We start from the raw sequence: 23,511 nt of genomic DNA, 5'->3' as shown, positions 1-23,511 counted from the left end.
AACAAGGATGGTGTCCCGAACGTGCGCACCAGAGGCAGGAAGCAGCCTCCATTTTGTTAAGAATCTCCATTTTCTCCCCTCATTCTTTCCCCCTCCCTCTCCGAGAGGCACAGTGACATATGGCAGTGTGTGTGTGTGTGTGTGTTAAAAGTGTCACAGGCAGAGCACAGCAGGGAACCCCAGAGCTATAAAACATTTCTGAGCAAAATGCCAGGTTGCACAATTTAGCACCTCGTAAAAAGATAACGCCTTCACAGGAGTTCAAAAGACATTGAACCAGATAACCTTTTTAAAAATCCATTTTTGCCCTATGTTTCATATCTTGGAATATGAGAGACTTACATAAACCCAGGCATATTGTCAGATTGGCCAAGAGGAGGCGAACAGTTTGATGGGTCACTCTCCTTGTCTCGAATACATAGGAAAGCAGAAAAAAAGATCTCGTGAACCATTCAGTGTAGAATTTCATATTTAATATCTAATCAATCCTCAGACATGTCCGCATAATAATCTACTCGAGAGCTGAGTTGACGAATTCTCCCATTTTAACATCAATACCACCTGGGGAGACCCGTACCCTTTTGCTTTGAAACTTGATCTGCTAACCCAGGACTTTGGCAAGTACTTAACCCTTTAACCTCTCCCTGTTATCTCTTGGCTGTGCTGTTGTTCACTGTATATTTATATATATATATATTTTGGTTACATCTTTGTTCTGTAAATATTTTTATTGCACCCCTTTTTGACTTTTCAGTAATAAATCTTTCCTTCTGAAAGTGTTGAACTGTTTCTATAGCTCTTAATTGCAATTTACGAATTCCTGCCTCTAAAAAGAACGCTACTGTCTTTGTTTAACCCTCTGTATAACCGGCCTGCGGTGACCGTGTTATACAGATGATTACCTCAACCATTATAGTGTTATTGCGGATATCGCCAAGTTTCCTCTTTCTCTGTACAAAAGCAGGTGGTGGAAGTGTGAAGGGTTAATTGCTTAATTAACCTGACCCAGTAACAATCGCTCAGGCTACCGGTACGATTGTGGTCCAATTAGCTGGAAAATCGTTGTGCAGGGTGCAGCTGGGTGTGGCATTGTTACGCACGTGACATTGCGGTTTTAGATTGGCTAGTCTTTCGGTCACGAATTTGGTGAGAAGAGCTGGGGTCTGACACCGCGGTCGTCACATATTGGTGTCAGCGATCCCGCGTTCGTCACAGATGGTAGCTACCTTACTGTATAAGACAAGGTTATGTTCCTATACTTTGACAATGAAAGTGTTATTAAAACCAGGACCCTGCATTCACTATATCTGGTCTCCCACGGTACGCAGACCATGGAAGTGTAATTATTTTAGTAAATATAAACTGCTAAATACCTTTTCTCATCAGCAGCTGGAGCAGTCATGTGACTTCTATTAGTGTTCAGCTGAGCACATGTAGAAGTTTTCATTTCGCTCTAAGAGGATGCAGAACCCCTGACCTCTGTCTGAACAGTGCTGATCACATGCACTCTCCCAAGAAAAAAACAAAAACAAAAAAAAACCTCTATAGCAATACACTCCAAACTGAGCAAGTTCAGAGTGTCTCCACACAATATGTCTCATCAGGAGATAAGAGGGGGACACTGGAAGAAGGGGAGGATCAGTGAAGTCAGTATCAAACAGCCTTTTTACACAATGCAGAGGATTAACCCCTTAGGTTCCACAGTGAGTATAACAAGCATGCTTTACTGCATATACAGACTGATTTTACTGTTGTGGGTTTAGTAACAGCTTAAGGGTATTCAGCATGCTGTTATTGCAACATACACGCCTTTCCTGTCTCCCCAGTGTTCACTCCTCCCTCCTCTTGTATTTTTTTTTTTAAATAGTTAGCCATGTTAAAGCCTAGATCACCCTGCATCAAATATGTGCTCAGTCTTCTGGGTTGAAGGACAACTTCATAATAGAATGGGATTACTGTGGGGTGCTGTCCCAAACAGGATGTAAATACTACAGTCAGTGCTGCTGAGAGGCTTTAAGTCTTCAAAATGATATAAATTAAACACATTTCCTAAATAGGTACCGCAAATTCATTGTAGAAAAATAATTACAGTTTATTGACTAAGATATAGTTCCACCTGACAATTTTGGCAAAGCAAGGCAGGAGAGCGATAGACTAAACAGTTTTTATTACCTACAGTATATTGTTTGGTTTTTCCTGTAGTGACATCTAAGACCACATACACACTGTATTCTCAGTAAAAAGCTGCATTTTTGCATATACATTCACTCACATTTATGTGTGTTCATACATCAGGCAGTAAAGCATTCTTTTGGCCAGAATGTTAATTTATTCTGGCTATTAGAACGTATTAACGCACGAATGTGCAGAAACACGCCTAGCATGAACACACCTTGAGGCACTTTTGATCGGTTTTATGTTCAAGAGCTCCTCTCCTGACTTTGGTGGGTGTTTTTCTGTCTCTAGACATCCCTGCCACTAAACTCCTGTAAACATCTAGTGTGCATAAACAGGTAGCATGGAGGGGCATTTGGAGGCAGAAAAAAAAAAGTTCACTTATCTGTAAAAGCAGAGTTCTTGAACTCAAGTGAGCATTAACCCTAAAGTGTCCAGTGAAGAATGCAATAAGAATTGTTCAATTTAGGCCAAATAAAATCTTCACTTGTTTCTATACAAGCTTTCAGCTTAAACTACACACCCTGCCACCTAGTGGCCACTTATAAAACTGCAAAAAGCATTACTTGCAAAAGCATAAGGCAGCTGCCTGACCACAATACCACATTGTGTAAAATCAGCTTCATTGCAGAAGAAAGGAATAAGCCTAAATTCTCTCTGAAAAACAAACTCCTTTTCTTAGACACGTTCAGATAAATAGACAGCTGCTCGGCATCCGGCTTGTATAACAGTCTTCAACACGGAATAAGCTGGAGCCTGCAGGGAAAAGAAGTATTACATTGTCAGAGGCACTTCGGCAGGCAGTTGATGTCCTTTATCTATTCCTTTGAAGTTTGGAGACACAAGATTGTCAAGCTATTTTTACAACGACCTATGATCTCTAGATGTAGAGGTAAATTTAGTTCATCTGGCATCAAAGCATGTCGGATAGCAGGTGCCGGAGGATAAAATGTGCCTAATTATCAGTTCTGGGTGGACGTCTGATCACCCACAATCCACTTAACTTTTTATTTTGTGGGATTTTTTTTTTTTTTTTTTTAAAGGAAACATTAAGTTTGTTAATTTTCTTGTAAACAGCTAATGAAATTAAAAACAGCAAAAGAAACAAAAGAAAAGGAAACAGTGATATACATAAGAGAACACATTTGTTTGGTTTCCAGAACTCATCCAAACAATTGCTTAGAGTGTTAGTTCACCTTTTCAGAAAAAATGTAAAAGGGTGCTGTATTTACTTCCAGGGATGCTGAGCTGTCAGTGCCCATGAAGCCAGTTCAGCAGGATTTGAAGTGCCCTGTACCAGAAGCTGTTTTGTGTCGCACTACTGTCGCTATTTATAACCCATTAGCCCATATTGTATTGTTTTGCATTATATGATTTTATTTTCCACTAGTCTTTGTATATTATTTTTGTACAAGAATCTAGCACTGCATGTTATAATTTTATCTGAAAACCTCAATAAATATTTTGTCAACTTAATTAGCGCTCTTCTCCATGCAGAGCTTCTGGAACAATTCTGGAGCGATTCGGTGTGCAAGTACTGACCAATCAGAATTGCTCTGGTCTGTCCCAGATGTGCTGCAGAGGAAGAACATGAATTTCAAATCCTGGGACCACTTAAACAGCTGCATGGGGCACTGACAGCTCAGCTTCCCTGGAAGCACGTACATACAATTACAAAGGGGACCCAGAAAAGGGGGGGGGGGGGAGGGTGTATGTTGTTAGTTCGCCTTTTCATTTTTTCTAAAAAAGTGAAAACTTTAAAGTGGAACTAAAACCATCAATTTACCGGTTTAAAAAAAAAAAAAAAGTTACATTCCCGGCATGCAAGAAATGCGAACTGTTACATTTTCTTGTGCTCTCACACAAACTGTCAAAACATCAACTGGCTGGTGTCATAACTGATCACATGTTCAGCACCATTGCAGGTGCAGATCAAACAGAGGCTAAGATGGCGGCTTCCTTGGCTGAAAAGGATAGGAGGTTTAGTACCACCTTAACAGTGCTGCTCTGTACAAATCGAATGACCGGTGCCACCGCTGTTCACACAACCGCTCACCTGGGCTGTCAAGATGTGAACAGAGCCCAATGTGTGTCCAGGTTCAGCTTTTCTGCAGAGTTTTGGCCTTACACAAAATTGGCTGCAAATAATCAGCCAGTTTCTATGCAGAGATATGAGAGTGCAGCTGCGTTTAACACAGCAATCTATCCACACCCCATTACCCATATGACTGAAGCCTTATTGCAGCACTTGCTTAACTTTTTTAATGAATTTCCAGTCTGCAGGATTCTGCAACCTCCCAACTTAATAGCTGCACACTTCTCATATTCACGTTTAAAGTTAATCTCTAGCCAATAGTCGCAAGATAAAGATGAATAGGCCATTAGAAGATTGAAATAACAAAATCTGCTTTTGCTGCAATGTTTACCTTCAAATAGAGATCCCCCCACAAGTACATTTTTCTGCCGCTACGCACTTCCTCTGAACCCAGGTCACTCTGGGCCCACACCTGCCTGTGACTGGACAGTGAAAGGAGAAGAAGCACAATGCTTCTCATCTCCCTGCTTTGTTTTCCTATCAGCACAAGAACTAATTGGCTCATTGAACAACTTCTGCAAGCAGGCTGATACCAGATCAACTGCATACTTATAGTGATTGAACTGACATAAGCTGCATTAATTTGTGTCTTTTATTTCTGCCTAGAGTTCAGCTTTAAAAACATTAGATTTTCTGACACACAGTATCTCACAGAAGTGAGTACACCCATCATATTTTATTCTATCTTTTCATGTGACAACACTGAAGAAATTACACTTTGTTACAGTGTAAAGTAGTGAGTGTACAGCTTGTATAACAGTGTAAATTTGCTGTCCCCTCAAAATAAGTCAACACACATCCATTAATGTCTAAACCGCTGGCAACAAAACTGAGTACACCCCTAAGTGGAAATGTCCAAATTGGGCCCAATTATGCATTTTCCCTCCCCGATGTCATGTGACTCGTTAGTGTTACAAAGTCTCAGGTGTGAATGGGTAGCAGGTGTGTTAAATTTGGTGTTCTCGCTCTCACTCTCTCATACTGGTCAATGGAAGTTCAACATGGCTCCTCATGGCAAAGAGCTCTCAGAGGATCTGAAAAAAAGAACTGTTGCTCTACATAAAGATGGCCTAGGCTATAAGAAGATTGCCAAGACCCTGAAACTGAGCTGCAGCACATATTTACAAAAATGTGAGGGGTGTACTCATTTTTGTGAGATACTGTAAATCCGTAATTTTTGCACTTGTTGTTTCCTAACATCATCCTCTAAATATTATTATACTATTGCAATGTAATGTCATTCCCCCCACTTCAGAGCATCAAATGTAAAATTATATGGCTTAAAGAATTTTAACAAGCAAGTGAATACTTAAACCAAAGTCATTTAAACTGCCACATTATAAAAGCTACAACTTATACTACAGTCAGTGTAAAGCTGGATTATGGAGAATATTTGTCACATACCCAAAATGTAGAAAAGTATCTTCAAACAGTACATATGCACAGGAATAGCAAGAGATTTCCATTTATATAGAAGTGCTGATTTGACATATTGTATTTAGTATGTACACTTGAACACAGTTTTGCAATTCTGACGTGTTAATAAAACTGTACATATCATCACAACTACTTTGTGCATCAAGGTGGATTATACCGTGTTTTTTCAGTACAAATTGGGTCTTCCTTTAGTGGTAAATGGTAATGATATCTCCTAATTTTTTACTTTATTTTTTATCATCAATGAAAAAAATGACACAAAATTGTAAAAAAGCTAAAAAGACCCAAGTCTGCAAGAGTGTATATATGTGAACACACATTGGGAAGGGGCTAAGATGCTTAATATCGGTTTGTGTCATAATCAGTGTGAACTGAAAAGAAAAAAAAAAACCTATCAGGGCTCTTCCATGTTTTTCAGATACAGAAAAGGTCTCCACAGAAATGTGAACAAGCCCTACAGCTGCCCATAGATGGATCGAAATTTAGCCAGTTCAGCAGGGACAGGCTACATTTCAATCCCTGTATGGGCACTATGGTTGTACTTTAGTTGCATGCATTATTTTTTTTAGGCTTTTTTTTATTTTTGCTTGGTGATCTGACCAGTTTTTAACAGAACAAGCTATCCTGCAGCAGTAGCAGTTACAAGGTTGGGACAAACCATTTACCACTGGCAGGGGTACTTACAATAATCAGTTTTAATTCATTTTGTAACACTTTTATCCCAAAAGCAATAAAACTGTTGCTGTAACTGCTTAAAAAGTATTTGCTGGAGTTTGGCTTCAATGTGTACCATATATAACACTCCCCTCCCCACCAGACTGACAATGCTGCCCCCTCTGCTCCTTCATCCTGAGAGAAGGCGCTCTAATTCAGGAGGTGTATTACTGGACAGATCAGCAGGTAAAAACAGAGGGAAAAAGCCTAAAAAAAGAAAACTAATGCAGCCAGCACATCGAATGATTGATAAGCAGCAATACTGTATATTTCATTTTTAGTTTTGTGTTTAGCACCACTTTAAGAAAACAAGTTCTGGCCACAACAATTTGTAACTAGAGATAATTATAAATTCAGAACTGGGGGGAATATTTAGCAGTTTTATTAACCTTTAGAAACTTCAGTGATTCATTGCTGCCTACCAGAGCTAATTAATAACTCATGACTTATTTAAGCATTTTAATTAGCATCTATTTATCGCCATCATATATAAAAAGCAGAAGTTTACTGCTTCTACAAAAACAACCTGATGACAAGATTCTTAAAGCTGAATTCCAGGTACACAAGCTTTCATATAAAATATATTCCTCAACAGCCAATAAATCTATTAAATGCCTTCGCAAACCCAGATATACCCTTGTAAGGCTTGACATAGATAACTTGTTTTTGTTTCCGGATTCCCCCAACCACACAAGCAAGATGGATGGAGGAATCCTCTCCGCTGTGCCATTGTATTCTAGCAGCAGGGCTCCTCAGAGTAGACTGATCAAGAAAAATGTTCCAACAATTTTCTGTCGAGGGGGAGAGGCCACACATGGATCGAAATTCAGCTGGTCCATGCTAAACTGGCTGAATTGTGATCCATCTATGGCCAGCTTAAAGTAGCAGTGACATCATCACTGTGCTGTACATAGCCTGAGCAGAGAGCAAAGCTGCGGGAGGGGCCCAGCAAGCATCACTCACTACAGGCTTTCTGCATAAAACTACAGGAGGGGGCAGAGACAAGAACAGCCACCCTGCACAAGGAAAGAAAGCAGCAGCAACTGGTCTTTATTGATTAGAATATGGACAGCACCACTGAAAATCAATAAACCAACTAATATGTAAAATTATATATATATATATATATATATATATATATATATATATATAAATAAATGCAGCTAATCCAACCCTTAACAAGGTGTTCATATAAAGCAAAAAAGGCAGCGCCACTCCTTAGTATGATCTCAAAGTGCTAATACAAATCTAAATACAGTTGCAAGAAAAAGTATGTGAACCCCTTGGGATTACGTGGAGTTTTGCATGAATTGGGCATAAAATGTGCTCTGAACGTCATCTAATTCACAACAATAGAAGAACACAGTCTGCTGAACATAGTACTACACAAACATTAGATGTTGCCATGGTTTAATTGCACATAACATGTAAACATTCACAGTGCAGGGAGGATAAAGTATGCGAGGCCCTAGCTTAATGACTTCTCCCAGAGCTAATTGGAGCCAGGAGTGAGCCAACCTTGACTCCAATCAGTGTGATGATATTGGAAGTGTTGCTGACAGCTGTCCTGCCCTTAAAAAACACACACCTGTTTTGGGTTTACTGGTTTCAAGAAGCACTGTCTGATGTGAACCATGCCTCACAGAAAAGAGCTCTCAGAAGACCTACGATCAAGAATTGTTGACTTGCATGAAGCTGGAAAGAGTTACAAAAGTATCTCCAAAAGCCTTGATGTTCATGTGTCCACGGTAAGACAGACTGTCTACAAATGGAGAAAGTTTAGCACTGTTGCTACTCTCCCTAGGCGAGGTCGTCCTGTAAAAATGACTGCAAGAGCACAGCGCAGAATGCTGCATGAGGTAAAGAAGAATCCCAGAGTGTCAGCTCAAGACCTACAGAAATCTCTGGCACATGCTAACATTTTTGTTGACACATCTACAATAGGAAAACATTAAACAAGAATGGAGTACATGGGAGGACACCATGGAGGAAGCCATTGCTGTCCAAAAAGAATATTGCAGCACGTTTGAAGTTTGCAAAAGAGCACCTGGATGTTCCACAGCACTACTGGCAAAATATACTGTGGACAGATGAAACCAAGATTGAGTTGTTTGGGAAGAACACACAACACTATGTGTGGAGAAAAAAAGGCGCACAGCACACCAACATCAAAACCTCATCCTCACTGTAAAACATGGCGGAGGGAGCATCATGGTTTGGGGCTGCTTTGCTGCCTCAGGGCCTGGACAGATTGTTGTCATTAATGGGAAAAGGAATTCCAGAGTTTATCAAGACATTTTGCAGGAAAACGTACGACCATCTGTCCGCCAACTGAAGCTCCGCAGAGCATGGGTGATGCAACAGGACAATGACCCAAAGCATACAAGTAATTCAACAAAACAATGGCTGCAACAGCACAGAATACGCCTTCTGGAGTGGCCCAGTCAGAGTCCTGACCTCAACCCGATTGAAATGTTGTGGCATGACCTTAAGAAAGCGATTCACACCAGACATCCCAAGAATATTGCTACACTGAAACAGTTTTGTGAAGAGGAGTGGTCCAAAATTACTCCAGATCGTTGTGCAGGTCTGATCTGCAACTACAGGAAACATTTGGTTGAGGTTATTGCTGCCAAAAGGAGGGTCAAACAGTTATTAAATCCAAAGGTTCACATACTTTTTCCTCCCTGCACTGTGAATGTTTACATGTTATGTGCAATTAAACCATGGCAACATCTAATGTTTGTGTAGTATTATGTTCAGCAGACTGTGTTCTTCTATTGTTGTGACTTAGATGACGTTAAGAGCACATTTTATGCCCAATTCATGCAAAACTCCACATAATCCCAAGGGGTTCACATACTTTTTCTTGCAACTGTAAATCCATAAAACAAAAGTATATATAAATCAATATTTCATATCTATCTCAAAAATAATAAATTATCTCCAGCAAAAAGTGTCCTTTTACAACTTATTCAATAAGCCAAAAATGTGGGAGAAAAAATATATAAATATATAAAATATATATAAATATTCGTATCAGCTCGGACACTAGTAAATGTGAGTGGAATATATGTGTTTTTATGAATATATTTTTGGTACAGTGTTACGCTATGAGTCTTTCCTCTCTTACTTCCTGAGTTCATTCAGAGACTGAGAAGAATTTAGTGCCATTTGAATTATCCCACATACGCTGGTTATCCATCTTCAGATCGTTGGTCCCAGAGCAGAAGCATTTCTGCTGGTTTATAATCTGACCAGCATATTTCTCTGGTGAGTTTACCCAATTTATCTGGTGGTGGATTTGTGCACGGTGATTTATGTGGTTTTTTCACATGAAGTTTGAATATTGAAGATGAAAGCACTTATACATATATTTTATTTTTTATGGTGTTTGGACATTTTACATATATTTTTCTCCTACAATTTTGGCTTACTGAATAAGTTATAAAAGGACACTTTTTGCTGGAGATAATTTATTATTTTTGAGGTAGATATGCAATATTGATTTATATACACATTTGTTTTAAGGATTTATTTAGATTTGTATTAGCACTTTAAGATTATACTAAGGAGGAGAGCTGCCTTTTTTGCTTTATATTTAACTGGTCTTTATTGCAGGAATCTCCTGCAAAGAGGCAAAAAAGTTTCAAACTGGATTACCGCACAGATTTAGAAGAAATACACAAAACTCACCAAGATTCAAGGAAGAATACATATGACTCTTGTATTTAGGCAATATTTGTTTATCCTAGAGTTCAGCTTTAAAGCTATGCTCCAATAATTCTTTGGATTGCATATTTACATTGATCCAGCTTGGCACAATGTAAGTATCAATATCTCATACCTGATGGACCACTGAGAAGCTGAAAATCACTGTAATAGTCGGCACTACAACACTGACAGCTGTATCCTCTGGGCCCTGCCTGGTCTGTGCAAGCAGCTTCCCCCTCTGCACACTGACCACAGGGGATTGGGGAAGGGGCATGGAACCACTGCCATTTATGGAACACCTTGTATTGTTTTCCATAAATACAAAGCTTTCTTTGATTAGAAGAGGTGGAGAGGAGGTGCCATGACATCATGATCTCTACCTCATCCAATCAGAGAAGGCCTTGTATTCATTGAAAAATATACAAGGGTTCAATAAATGACGGCAGTGCCAAGCAAATGACCCCCCCCTCCTTTTGTCCATGTGCAAAGGGGAAGTCACTCACACAGAACCTGAGCAGGACCCAACAGATCACGGCTTATACTGTAGTAGCATCGACTACTACATTGATTTGCAGCTTTCCTAGTGGCCCATCAAATATGAGATATGCATAAATTGTGCTAAGCTGCTGGATCAATGTAAATATGCAATACAAATAATTCCTGGAGTTTCACTTTAAAAGGAACTAAAAACTGTTTCGCTGAAATTGTGAAAGCGGCTCTTCTTCCAATAATAGTCAAACTCATACCAGTTCTGCGTCATGTTCAAGTCCTGTATCATGATGCTCCATCTCATCATCCCGAAACTTCTTTAATGTCTGGTGGAAAAGAAATAAAGACCAATTTACAGGTAGTGACCAACTACAGATGCTATCGCAACCTTTATTTGTATCAGCTAGACAAGAAATTAGCCCTGGTTCACACTAGCGTGCAGGCTGCGGGCTGGTTGTGGGTGGAGGAATCGCACCTGTTCCTGCACCCGCAACCACCCTCAGCCAAATTGTGCTGCTCTTGCAAGAAACAGGGGGCTGCCATTCATTCTGAATGGCACCCCCATGCATCTCAGCCTGTAGCGCGATCGTAGGTGCGGGAACTGCAAGGGAAACCACATGGTCAAAAAAACCCTGTGAATGTGTTTTTGAAAGGTGCATGCACCTTTTTTTTGCGTGAGACGTAGGCACAGCAGCCCATTCAAGCTAGGTGGGAACCTAGCTTTAGGGTAAATCTCTCCAAAGGAGTCCCTAACAGTAGTAAAACAAACAGGAGTTGCAATCCTTCCCTACACCATCCAAAATAAGAAAAAAAAATTTTTTTTTGTTTGACACACACTGTAAGTGCATACATGCTTGGTAATTTGTAATTGCAAGACTTACATGTATTTATTTGTTCCCGAAGATCCCAGTACTCCTGACTATACCCTCATCTGTTTTCTCATCAGGATAATGACACCTTTGTTCAGGCATCATCCAGCATTTGCTTTATGAACTGAGATTCTGGTTTAGAGATTCCAAAATCATGCAAGTACTGATGCCTGAGCTGTTCTTGGCTGTTTTCAAATGTTAGAAATGGATCAGCATCCTGCTGCAGCCTCTGGCTAGCTACAAAGATACATTCAAACCTGTTGGATCAGCTGTTCTCTGACATCTGGCTGGCTTAGGGCCACCTCAAGGGAGAGACAGATGCCCAGTCCCGCAATTTTATGTCTCAGAAGCTCTTATGCCCTTGAAGCCCAATCTCTGTGTGACTAATTGAGCCAGAAGTGGCTATGATTTCATCACTTGCGGTTTCACAGCTGTTATTTCCTGGCTGCCACAGCCAGGGAAGCAGCTAATCAAGCAAAGCATGTGCTTAATTAGCTGCAGTGGAGGTCAGGGGAGACACTGGTGGTCTAACAGACCCCGGATGTCTCCATAAAGAGTACCTGTTACCTCCTCAAAGCTGTCTCGAATGGGGCTTGTTACATGAAAAAAAAGTGTAAAATAAAATACATTTTTAAAAAATATTTATTAAAAAAAAAAATTAAAAATAAAATGTTTTCATGTTCAATGCATCCATTCGCACTGCAACTACATTTTCCCTACAATGTCAGGCAGGCAAATCAGGCTAAGCAGTATATCTTCTGTCTCCCTTTTTTGGGGTTTAGTAACAGAAAACCCAAACTAGTCATGCCATCTCTCGCACACATGCAAACAACTGGTATTACTGGGCTATGGGTAAATTATACAGCATAAGTGGAGTACACACTATGAGAAAATCATAAGAAAAATTCAGTACAATGAACAATAGTTCAATTTTCACATAGTGTGTACACATCCGATTTAGACTCTCCAAACGAACATTTCCAACATTTTTCTCATACGTGAACAGAACTAATGATTTTTTGCTGTGCTGTTTTTGTAAAAGAAAAACCGTATACAAAAGACTGCACACGATCAGAAACAATAATCTACACTACAACCTTTCTACGTCAAACAAAAAAAAGCCTTTGTCACTCGAGAAGTTTCGTACAATTAGTACCATGCTCGGGTTTGACTTGCTGTGAAACATTGAGGAAAACCAGATGATCGTTTGCCTGATTTTCTTATAGTGTGTACCCAGCTTTAGTCTGAGGTTGATTGCAAGACTGAAGGTACAATAGCAAATGGATCTTTGGTGTAATTCATCTAATATCACTTTATAACTTCATTTAATTTTTCTATACCCTTTAACCACTTCCCATCTGGCCCATGTACATAAACGGCCGGACAGGAGCAGTGCCGAAGCGTGTGGCCGCTTATAAACGGCCCCCCGCATTCACTGCTTCAGCACCGCGATCTGGTGCCCGCTGTATCCGTAGGAACACCGATCGCTGTACGGGACCTCTGTGTGAGGTCCCCATTCATATGATCACTGATTGGCCAATCAGTGATCACATGAATAGTGGTAACCAAGATGTCACTTCCTGACATCATTGCTTACTACTTGTGAAATCACATGAGGTCACATGGTACAAGGCTATTCACAACAGCCTTGTGCCATGTGACAAGCTGTGACCAATCACAGCTCTCACAGTATTTCTCAATGACTGCAGCCTTTATGGGTGTAAAAGCAAAACTTCATCACCCCTCAAAGGTAGTAGTGTCACTATGGCGACACTGTACTGCTAGGGTGACAGCATGTTTGAAAAAAAAAAAAAAAAAAAAATAATAATATCAAAAATTAAAATAAAAATGTAACAAATGGTTTTTGTAATTATAATTTTTGGTTATAAACTAATTTGGGTTATTTTTTTTTTACTAAAAAGATAGATGAATACATTTTGGCCAAGATTTATGAAGAAATATTATTTATTTGAAAAATGTTATAAGAAAAACACCTTTTTTTTCAAAATGTTTGGACTTTTTCATTTATATAGCAAAAAAATAACAATCCCAGTGGTGAATAAATACCACCAAAATAAAGTTTATCTGTCTAAAAAAAAATGCTAAAAAATTCATATGGGTACAGTGTTGCATGACCGTGCAACTGCCATTCAAAGTGTGATGGCACTGAAAGCTGAAAATTGGCCTGGACAGGAAGGGGGTGAAAGTGTCCAGACTTGAAGTGGTTAAAAACATGTTATATGGTGGAATTCTATTTAAGCACCTGCAGCAATTCCTTGTGCTTTTCAGGATCTCTTTCCATAAGAGTTCGGATTTGATTGTTATAGTGGTTCGATATAGTCTCTTCCACCGCCACTGTACAAGCCATTGCACCATTCTTTCCCAGCAGAGCCGTACCAGCACCTGAGTGGGACAAGATGTGATAATCCATGAACACATGCGTTCAGATAATAAATATAATTTATAGAATTTAAAATGCAAAGCAGAAGTAGCCTACCTAGTACAAATCCAGCCACATTCCAGAACGGCAGCAGTATAGTAGGCCGGACCCTGTTCGCAACCATTAGTTCATCAAACTTTTTTAAATGATCTTTCTCCTGGTTCCACATATGCTGTAAAATATACCTTGGTTAACTGAGGGAAACTGTGGCCGCAATAGCTTTAGATAATAGTTTCAGATATATTCTAGACACTTTGAAATGTATATCAATGTTTAATGAAATCAATCCAAAAAGATTTAATTGGTGGTTACTACATCAGTGATATTGTCTTGTGTAATATAGGCTAAAAGAGGGTATCTTATATATTATTTCTAAAAAATAGCAATACAGGGGCTTAGAGGTTAGCAATGTTGTCTTGCAGCTCTTGGGTTTCATTTTGAATCCTAACCAGGACACTATGGGGTTTATTTACTAAAGCTGGAGAGTCCAAAATCAGACTCCCTTCTGCATAGAAACCAATCAGCTTCCAGGTTTCATTGCCAAAGCTTCATTGAACAAGCTGAGGTTAGAAGCTGATTGGTTTCTATGCAGAAGGGAGTCTGATTTTGGACTCTCCAGCTTCAGTAAATAAACCCCTATGTGTATGAAGTCTGAATGCTCACAAGATGCTTGCGTGGGTTTCCCTCCACACTACAAAGACAGGTTAATAGGGTTCTGTCCATATTGTGTATGTGTGTTTGTGTATGTATACATTTAATATAAGGACCTTATATTGTGAGCAAAAAATGGTTTGAAAGCACAGAATGTAAAGCACTGCATACATTTGTAGGAGCTATATAAACACCTGTAATAAATACAGGATCTGAATCTGATCTGAATGACAATGAATTTTGTTGCAATAGAAAGATTTAAAGCCCAGCTCAAGCCAAAAGTTTGGCTTTTGTATGGAGTAAAGCAGGATTAGATGCTTTGACATGTTTCTTGTACAATATACTTTATTGCATTTTCCAAAGCAAAAGTTACAGAATAAACAAACATTTTTTACTTTCCTTTTTTTCCTGAGAACAGTAGGAAAAATAGACAGTGAACATATCAGTGAATCATGAACATCATTACAAGAACAGAATCTGTATCGTAACTGAGGACATGTTCCATATGAAAACATTAGTAATAGTGTTACATTGTACAGAGTAGTGAGATTGCATTCATAGTTTCAATCTGCAAGGATTCTTGAACAATATCACCAAATGCAGGTGCAATTGGCGCTTGTAAAAGTAGAAACTGTTTATTTGGCAATCCAAATATGGGGTACATATGGCACATCGTTGTCAAAGACAGTGTACACACAGGAGGCTAGAGGCACCCATAAACACTTCCCATTCAGCCAGTGGTCAGCCTGTCATAGTTGCCAGACAATTGGAAAAGGAACCAAGCGGTCCAAATCTTCTAAAATTTCTCAGATTGGTCATGTGCAATCGCCAAGGTTTCACTTTGCCAGGTTTTATTGTTGTGTGTGCCCTCATTGGAGCAGCCTGATTTACAATACATGCATGCTTAATTCTGAAATAATGTTCTTGATAACCCCCCCCCCCCCCTTTATCCATCCAAAAGATTTGGAACATGATGCCTACAGAAGCAAGATGGTCAGTAGTGATGAGCTCAGATGTGTTCAGACAAGGATCCCCAACCATGTGTGTGAGCCCACCATGAACCATCTTCTGTACATGGTAATCATCTGCTGCCAGGGTATTACCTGCCACGCATACGTAAATATACTCACTCCTTGTGCAGCTACGGGCGGGAAATGCCCTGGTTGCAGATGATTGGCCTGTACAGGTGACAGCTTGGTGGTGCACTCGCCTACATGTGTTTGGATCCTAGTCTGAATACACCCAAGCTCATCACTATTGGGTAGCTGTTACGCTGACCATTTGGTTTCAATACATTCTGAGTCACTAACCCAGAACAAGCATGCAGATCACTTATTCTGGGTTAGAAATTGGTAGATTCAACATGTGAAAGCCAAATGAGTCAGTAAGACAGCCAGGTAACTAGCATTTTCAGAAGGAGAAGTCAGCAATGCCAGCCTACATGTTTAGCTCATGAACTGTTTTCCAACATTCCAACTGATGCCTTGCTTTATATTACTACTATGCAGTCAGCCTGTGTAAAAGTAAAGATATTTCTGTAATTTTTTTAATACATCAGTGACTAAAACTGTATGAAGCTGCACAGTAGAGAGACAGACTGCTACTCTCACACAAAGCGAAAGAGTTTGACACAGCCTCTGCACTGTATTCCAACAACTCTTATGCTCACTGAGCAGCATTACCGATTGTAGCACTGTGCAGGGTGTGTTTGTGGGAGCAGCAGTCTGGCTCTCCAGCGTGCTGCCATCACATGACAGCTTCTTGCCATTTCAAGCCATAACACATAATAAAAGACAATGCCAAAAGTGTTACCTTGGTATGCAGCTTAACTGCATAACAATAATAAAAAAAGCAAGACTTAACTGGCCTTAAGACCTTTGCATTGTTGAAGCACACTGATTTCAAACTTCAGATTGCTAATTATCATAATCATCTTTGTTGCCTTTTACTTGCGTTTACTTAATTCACAATAGAATGGCAAGCTCCATAAAGATACCCTTAAAATACATGTCAGCCTTAGAATTAGCCTCTGGGGTGGCTATTGAGGCGTGCCTAGTACAAAAGTTCATATATGTCTCAGAGGTCTTTTTGAAATGTTTATTGGTTAAGAGCTTTAAAGTGCTACTAAACCCACAACAGTAAAATCTGTCTGTATATGTAGTAAAGCATGCATGTTATACTCACTGTGGAACCTAAGGGGTTAATCCTCTGCATGGTGTAAAAAGGCTGTTTGATCCTGACTTCTCTGCCCCTCCTCTTGTTCAAATGTCCACGCTGATAAAGACAGACTGAACCCGTAGCCCTTCTGCACATGCTCAGTTTAGTGTGTATTGCTAGAGTTTTTTGGGGGGTTTTCTTAGGAGAGGGCATGTGATCAGCACAGGGCCAATCAGCACTGTCCAGACAGAGGTCAGGGGGTTTTGCATCCTCCTAGAGCAGAAAGAAAACTCCTCCTACAAGCTTTAACCAGTGCTCAGCTAAAGTCACAAGACTGCTCTAACTGCTGATGAGAAAAGGTATTTAGCAGTTTATATTTACATCAGAAGCAAGCCTCTCTCTATTGGTCCAGTGCTATCACACATAAGACATAGACTTTAAAGGATAGTGTGCATCCACCAACCTGAATAATGGGTCCTACGGATGATCTCCTCAATACGGCCATCTGCCCAGCATAGATGCGATTTGCTCCATATTCCCCAGCATGATCTACTCTTATTACACGATCCAGTAGTGCTCTGTCTCCATCATCTGTGTAGCCTCTTGAACTGCACTGTCTGGCTGGCACCACATGCCCAAATAAGCATTGTTGCTTTACACCTTGGATTTAAAGTACAGTAGAAAAAGTGAACAATAGCATTAGGACTGTAGGATTAGTATTTTAATTCAGTAAAGTTCAGGTATGAGACAGACAGGTAATCATTTCAGACATATAATGTTATTCCAACTGTGTTATAATACAGCTTCTATGTACTAGCTATAGGCTACTATCCTACCTTCATGCTCACACACTACTTGGGAACCAACATTTTTTTAACTGAATTTTGTTAACAGTGTTTTTTTAATGCATGTTATTTATAATGAAACAGACTGGCAGCACGAGGAAAATAAGTGAATAGGGGGTGACCTATTAAAGTGGCACTTAATTCACATTTTTTATAGAAAGAAAATACACGCAACAGCTTTATACAGTTGTGTTCATAATAATAGCAGTCAGACATCACTAACCTGATCAATCACTGTTTTTGGTAGAAATGATATTTCTACATGGCAAATAATTTACTAGCAGGTGTAGTAGAGTAATAGAAATCCAACAGACCCAACAGCCATGACATGCATGCTGCTGATTCTGTGTAATTGAATCACTAATTGAAAGGGGCATGTTCAAAATAATAGCAGTGTGGAGTTCTATAAGTGAGGTCATTCATTCTTTGAAAAACAGGTGGCAATTATTGCCCTTATTGAAGGAAGGAAGGAAGGCAGCAAATGTTGTACATGCTGGTTACAGTGCATTTCTCTCTGAAATTCTGAGGAAAATGGGTTGTTCCAGACATTGTTCAGAAGAACAGCGTACCTTGATTAAAAAGTTGATTGGAGAGGGGAAAACATATAAAGAAGTGCAGAAAATGATAGGCTGCTCAGCTAAAATTATCGCAAATGCTTTAAAATGGCAACCAAAACCTGAAAGACGTGGAAGAAAGCGAAAAACTACCATTCAAATGGATAGAAGAATAGCCAAAATGGCGCGGACTCAGCCGACAATCAGCTCCAGGAAGATCAAAGAAGGTGTAAAGTTACCTGTGAGTACTGTTACAAATAGAAGACGCCTATGTGAAGCCAAGCTATCTGCAAGAAGCCCCCGCAAAGTCCCACTGTTGAAAAAAAGGGCGTGCTGAAGAGGTTACAATTTGCCAAAGAGCACATTGACTGGCCTAAAGAGAAATGGCGCAACATTTTGTGGACTGATGAAAGTAAGATTGTTCTTTTTGGGTCTAGTGGCCGGAGACAGTTTGTCAGATGACCCCCAAACACTGAATTCAAGCCACAGTACACTATGAAGACAGTGAAGCATGGTTACGCAAGCATCATGATATGGGGATGTTTCTCATACTACGGTGTTGGGCCTATTTATCGCATACCAGGGATCATGGATCAGTTTGAATACATCAGAATACTTGAAGAGGTCATGCTGCCTTATGCTGAAGAGGAAATGCCCTTGAAATGGGTGTTCCAACAAGACAACGACCCCAAACACACCAGTAAACGTGCAACATCTTGGTTCCAGACCAACAAGATTGACGTTATAGAGTGGCCAGCCCAATCCCGGATCTTAATCCAATAGAAAACTTGTGGGGTGACATCAAAAATGCAGTTTCTGAGGCAAAACCAAGAAATAGAGAAGAACTGTGGAATGTAGTCCAATCATCCTGGGCTGGAATACCTGTTCACAGGTGCCAGAAGTTGGTTGACTCCATGCAACACAGATGTACAGCAGTTCTCAGAAACAGTGCTTATACAACTAAATATTCATTAAGTGAGTCAAAGGAAAGCAAAATCTTCAACCATTTTTCAGTTTATATAGTGAATGTTTGAGTTTCTAAAGAAGAATACAAAAACTGCTATTTTTTTGAACAGTCTAATATTCACTTTTCTTCAATTTTTTTAGAGGAACAACACAAATTTGATATATTTTTCTTCATGTTTTGATTTGGAATAGAATGTGTAGTGTTCCCAATGCATTTGTGTGTATGGAAATAAAAGCTATTAGAAGGATTTTGAGCTTTATTCACTTTCTTCAGCACACTGCTATTATTTTGAACACAACTGTATATAAGTAGAATGTACCTTAAATCTCCCTCTTCCTCCCTTTCCTCTCTCAAATTTCAGGTTTTCTCAGTTGTTCTCAGACTTTCTGTTTTTGGGTGGCCATGCTTGTTCTCCAGGACCCCCCTACGTTGTGTGCGTGAAGTTAGCCTCCCTTTCCTGCTCAGCCCCAAGATGGACTACACATCTATGTGTGGATGTATTTAGCACCACCATGCAAAATGCACTAGTGTAGTACGACTCACATTTTAGCTAGTTCTACAGCGGGGGTGTCAAACTGGCGGCCCTACAGCTGTTGCAGAACTACAAGTCCCACGAGGCATTGCAAGGCTGATTTACAAGCATGACTCCCACAGGCTGAGGCATGATAGGACTTGTAGTTCTGTTTCTAGAAAGAGGAGTAGTGTGGGAGGAGCCAGCATCTGTCAGTGTTAATTTGGCTCATGTGCAGTGACTTGGTAAAGCTCTGAGAACTATGGGAATTGTAGAACACAAAGAGTAGCATATATCCAGAAATAACAGGCACTGTGCCCTATACACTAGCAGCAGTGAGGTGCATCAGTGGAGGATGGAGGATTGAAAGTGCGCACAGGCTATCAGAAGAAGCCTTAAAACTGAGCTGTAGTAGGCTAGTTTCACACTGTAGCAGGTGGCTGCGGGTGCGGAAATCACAGCGGTTCCCGAACCCGCAACCACCTGCAGCCAAAAAGCGCTGCTCTGTAGAGACGCGTGGTGCTGCCATTCATTCTTAATATCACCCCCACGCATCTAAACCGGAAGCACAATTGCAGGTGAAGGGACCGCAGGGAAATCACATGGTACAAAAGTACCATTCGTTTTCTCTGTGGCTGCATTTTGAAAATGGTGCAAGAAACTTTTTTTTTTGTGGGAAATGCAGGCACATCAGTAAATTCAAATGAATGGGCTGCCATGTAAACGCATGCTGCAAACCCGGTACAATGTGAACCTAGTCGTATACTTGATATGTTGGAAAGACTTATATAAAAACAAATTTATAATTTAGCACAACTTCAAGTGAACCTGCCACTTTGCCCCAGTGTTAGAGCTAGTATTGGGGTGGGGTTAGTGTTGTATTTTTTAAAAGTGGAGTGGTGAAGCTGTGGTCTCTGGGTGCCATTCTGAGTCACTAACCTGTGCTGGTAAGTGTAATACAGTAGATGGGTGAGATGATGGTCACATCACCTGGAGCTTTCATTGTTTTAGGCTTGGGTTGTTCAAAAAACTGATATTTGAATTTTTGGTAGTTTCTGGACACCTGACAATTTCTTACATCTCCTAAAGTCTCTGTTGGTGAGATATCTGAACTTAAAGTAGAACTAAACCCTCCTATTCTTTTCAGCCAAGGAAGCTGCCATCCTAGCCTCTGTTTGATCTACAACTGCCATAATGCTACACAAGCAAATGTGACAGTTAGCATTCCCAGCATATGTCAGGAATGTAACTGTTTTTTTTCAACCGTTAAATTGGTGGGTTTAGTTCTGCTTTAAAGTGGAAAAAAAAATCACTCAAGGAATCTTCCTGCTTGATCTGCAGCTGCCATGTGGTCAGTTGTGACAGTTTGGTTGACAGCACAAGCAACTATAACGGTTATCATTCATGGCATTGTTCGCTCAGCACATGTCCCATTCACAGAACACCTTGCAATTTTCTCAATGAATGCAAAACATTATCTGATTTGATGAGGTGGAGATCTTAACCTCACTGCCCCATCTCTCCACCTCATCCAATCAGAGAACGCTTTGCATTCATTCAGAAAAATGCAAGGTGTTCTGCAAATGGGACCTGTGCTGAGAAAGCAACACCCTGCATTTTCTATGCAGCAGGGCAGCCACTTTGCACAGAACTGAGAAGCTAGTGGCAATCACTGTAACAGTGGCCCTTACTACAGTAATTTATAACTTCCAGGGGGAGCGGCCAATTATGACACTTACATACTTACATTGGCCCAAACTGGATTAAAGTAAATGTGCATAAAAAAGTCATACCTAAACTTCAGTTTTAAACAAGCTCACATCTGCAAACACAGCCATAAACTTGTTCCAAACGTGTTCTCCAGGCTCTTCATATGATTGATCCACTGATCAAGGCTGAGGTGCTGTACAGCCCTGGTGCCAAGCTTGGGGTCCTTTATCACTTTTTGAGCTGCATCTACATTTCCTTATTGTCCTGTCATAGAAATGATCTCTAGCAGTCCAGTGTAAAGTGTCTGCAATGTATGGCTGTCTTTTGAAGAATGTTCCTAGTCCCCAACAACTCCTATATAAAGTTCACAGTCTCAGACAGTCTCCTGCCTCTGTGACCATCTCCTGTATCCTGTTAGCAGTCTCTAGACATCTCTTGGATCATGTCATCAATCTCTGACCATTTCTTGGATCATGTCATCAGTCTCTGACCATCTCTTGGATCATGTTATCAATCTCTGACCATTTCTTGGATCATGTCATCAGTCTCTGACCATCTCTTTGGTCATGTCATCAGTCTCTTACCATCTGTTGTACCATGTCTGCAGTGTCTGACTATCTCTTGTAATATGTCCTCAGTCTCTGACTATATCTTGCTGCGTCTGCTGTCTCTAATACTAAAAAGTGACTTCATTTTACATGCAGCCCCCCACCCCTCCCATTTCAAGAAAGTTGACCACCACTGCTTTACAGGTTTCAATGCCAAATTGTATTTTCTTGTTTGTTTGTTTGTTTTATTAATTTGGATGCATTTATTATTTTATTTGAAAAAGCTGCACTATGCCATTCATAGCTATCTATCAATTTTCTGTAGAAATGGCTGCATGGCTGTGACACCCCTGATCACTTCTACACCGTCCTGATGAACCCTGTGCTATGCTGGGAATTCTGATGTGTGCAGTCATTGTAATGGAGGTTTGTATGTATACACGGTTTAATGCAGTTCTCCTGATCATTACACAGCATTGTAAGATCTATCACCCTATGACCTGTACCCGCTCTCCTCTGGAGGGTTCCTTCACACATCACACTATGACCTGTACCCGGTCTCCTCTGGAGGATCCGTCACACACCACACTATGACCTTTACCTGCTCTCCTCTGGAGGGTTCCATCATACATCACACTATGACCTGTACCTGCTCTCCTCTGGAGGGTTCCATCACACTACGACCTGTACCTGCTCTCCTCTGGAGGGTTCCATCATACATCACACTATAACCTGTACCTACTCTCCTCCGGAGGGTTCCATCACAGAGCACACTATGACCTGTATCTGCTCTTTTCTGGAGGGTTCCATAACACATCACATTATGACCTATACTTCTCTCCTCTGGAGGGTTCCATCACACTATAACCTGTGCTTGCTCTCCTCCGGAGGGTTCCATCACAGAGCACACTATGACCTGTACCTGCTCTTTTCTGGAGGGTTCCATCACACATCACACTATGACCTGTACCTGCTCTCCTCTGGAGGGTTCCGTCACACATCACACTCTGACCTGTACCCGCTCTCCTCTGGAGGGTTCCATCACACATCACACTCTGACCTGCACCTGCTCTCCTCTGGAGGGTTCCGTCACACATCACACTCTGACCTGTACCCGCTCTCCTCTGGAGGGTTCCATCACACATCACACTATGACCTGCACCTGCTCTCCTCTGGAGGGTTCCATCACACATCACACTCTGACCTGCACCTGCTTTCCTCTGGAGGGTTCCGTCACACAGCACACTATGACATGCACCTGCTCTCCTCTGGAGGGTTCCATCACACAGCACACTATGACCAGTACCTGCTCTCTTCTGGAGGGTTCCGTCACACATCACACTCTGACCTGCACCTGCTTTCCTCTGGAGGGTTCCGTCACACATCACACTCTGACATGCACCTGCTCTCCTCTGGAGGGTTCCGTCACACAGCACACTATGACATGCACCTGCTCTCCTCTGGAGGGTTCCGTCACACAGCACACTATGACCTGTACCTGCTCTCCTCTGGAGGGTTCCGTCACACATCACACTCTGACCTGTACCTGCTCTCCTCTGGAGGGTTCCGTCACACAGCACACTATGACCGGTACCTGCTCTCCTCTGGAGGGTTCCGTCACACAGCACACTATGA

General features: G+C 40.8%; 1 protein-coding gene across 1 annotated transcript in view; it reads right to left on the bottom strand.

The window, feature by feature from the left end:
- Positions 1–451: 451 nt before the first annotated feature.
- The window catches only part of COQ7 (coenzyme Q7, hydroxylase), a 24,387-nt gene continuing 1,327 nt past the window's right edge, over positions 452–23,511 (bottom strand). The window contains exons 2-6 of the mRNA XM_089679063.1: positions 17,205–17,401; positions 13,991–14,105; positions 13,757–13,896; positions 10,882–10,950; positions 452–2,931 (exon numbers count right to left, since the gene is read on the bottom strand). Coding sequence (XP_089535189.1) covers positions 2,854–2,931; positions 10,882–10,950; positions 13,757–13,896; positions 13,991–14,105; positions 17,205–17,401 — 599 coding nt within the window. The 3' untranslated portion in view covers positions 452–2,853. The remainder of the gene's footprint in view (positions 2,932–10,881; positions 10,951–13,756; positions 13,897–13,990; positions 14,106–17,204; positions 17,402–23,511) is intronic.

This window comes from Staurois parvus, unplaced genomic scaffold (genome assembly GCF_062004578.1).
Source record: "Staurois parvus isolate SC_StPar_1 unplaced genomic scaffold, SC_StPar_1.0 ptg000217l, whole genome shotgun sequence".
Classification (NCBI taxonomy): domain Eukaryota; kingdom Metazoa; phylum Chordata; class Amphibia; order Anura; family Ranidae; genus Staurois; species Staurois parvus.
This window is presented reverse-complemented; position numbering and strand designations above follow the sequence as displayed.